This window comes from Nestor notabilis, unplaced genomic scaffold, assembly GCF_000696875.1.
Source record: "Nestor notabilis isolate BGI_N333 unplaced genomic scaffold, ASM69687v1 scaffold5291, whole genome shotgun sequence".
Taxonomy (NCBI): domain Eukaryota; kingdom Metazoa; phylum Chordata; class Aves; order Psittaciformes; family Psittacidae; genus Nestor; species Nestor notabilis.
Window position 1 is genome coordinate 1 of NW_009914107.1, and position 1008 is coordinate 1008.

General features: G+C 57.3%; 1 protein-coding gene across 1 annotated transcript in view; it reads left to right on the plus strand.

Annotated features, from left to right (window-relative positions):
• The first annotated feature begins 6 nt into the window (after positions 1 to 6).
• The window catches only part of PSMC3 (proteasome (prosome, macropain) 26S subunit, ATPase, 3), a 6586-nt gene continuing 5584 nt past the window's right edge, over positions 7 to 1008 (plus strand). The window contains exon 1 of the mRNA XM_010023492.1: positions 7 to 69. Coding sequence (XP_010021794.1) covers positions 16 to 69 — 54 coding nt within the window. The 5' untranslated portion in view covers positions 7 to 15. The remainder of the gene's footprint in view (positions 70 to 1008) is intronic.

The following is a 1008-nucleotide window of genomic DNA, read 5'->3' on the forward strand; positions in this document are numbered from 1 at the left end:
GAGGAGGTGCTCAAGATGTCCACGGAGGAGATCGTGCAGCGCACGCGCCTCCTCGACAGCGAGATCAAGGTAGCGGCCAGGGGCCGGGGGGAGCGGGGCCGGGCCGGGCCTTGGGAGCCGTGCGCTGAGGGGAGGGCAGCGGGAGGTTTATCGCTGCCGTGGGAGCAGAGACCAGGGCAGTGAGGAATCAATCGCTGTTATCCAGACCGTGAGCCTCGATGGTAGAGTGGAAATACTTAAAGAGCCGGGAGCTGGGGGATCGGATGTTGCACAGAGCTTTGGAGGCGCCTGCTGAAGGTACACAAGGACTCCCAGCTCTCGCAGGCCCAGGGGAAAGGGGGAGTCTGTTCCGTGGCCTGGGTCAGATAGGATCGTCGTGTAAGTCGGGTTGGAAGGGAATTGAGAACTGAGGTCAAACCTTCTGCCCAAAGCAGGGTCAGCTGTAACCCAGGCTGCTAAAGGCTTCATCTGCTTGGATCTCGAAAGCCTCTAAACAGAGGTTGCACCATTGCTGTGGGTGTTCTGTGCCACAGTCTGACTGTGGGTGAATATTTGCTTTAGATAAAGGCTGAACCTCTCTTGTTTTGGTCTGTGTTGTCTCATCTGTCCCCCACGCACTGCTGTGAAGTGTCTGCTTCTGTCTTCTTGGTACCTTCTCCAGTAGTTTCCCTCTCCAGCTGAAGAACCCTGCTTCCCTCAGCTGCTTCTCACAGGGCTCCAGCCCCCAGCCATTTCGGTGGCCCTGTGCTGAACTCAGTCGGCTTTATCAGTGTCTTTGCTGTAGGGACGTTGCTCCAGATAGGATCTAACACGTGTTGAGTACAGGGGGGTGATCGCTTTTCTCCATCTACTGGCTACACTCCTGTTAGCACAGCCCAGGGTGCTGTTGGCCACCCTTGCTGTCAGGGCATGCTGCTGCCTCCTGTTCAGTTTATTGTCCATGGAGACCCCCAGGTCCCTTCCCACAGCCTGTGTCACTGCAAGGTGCTCTTCCTGCCCAGGCACGCT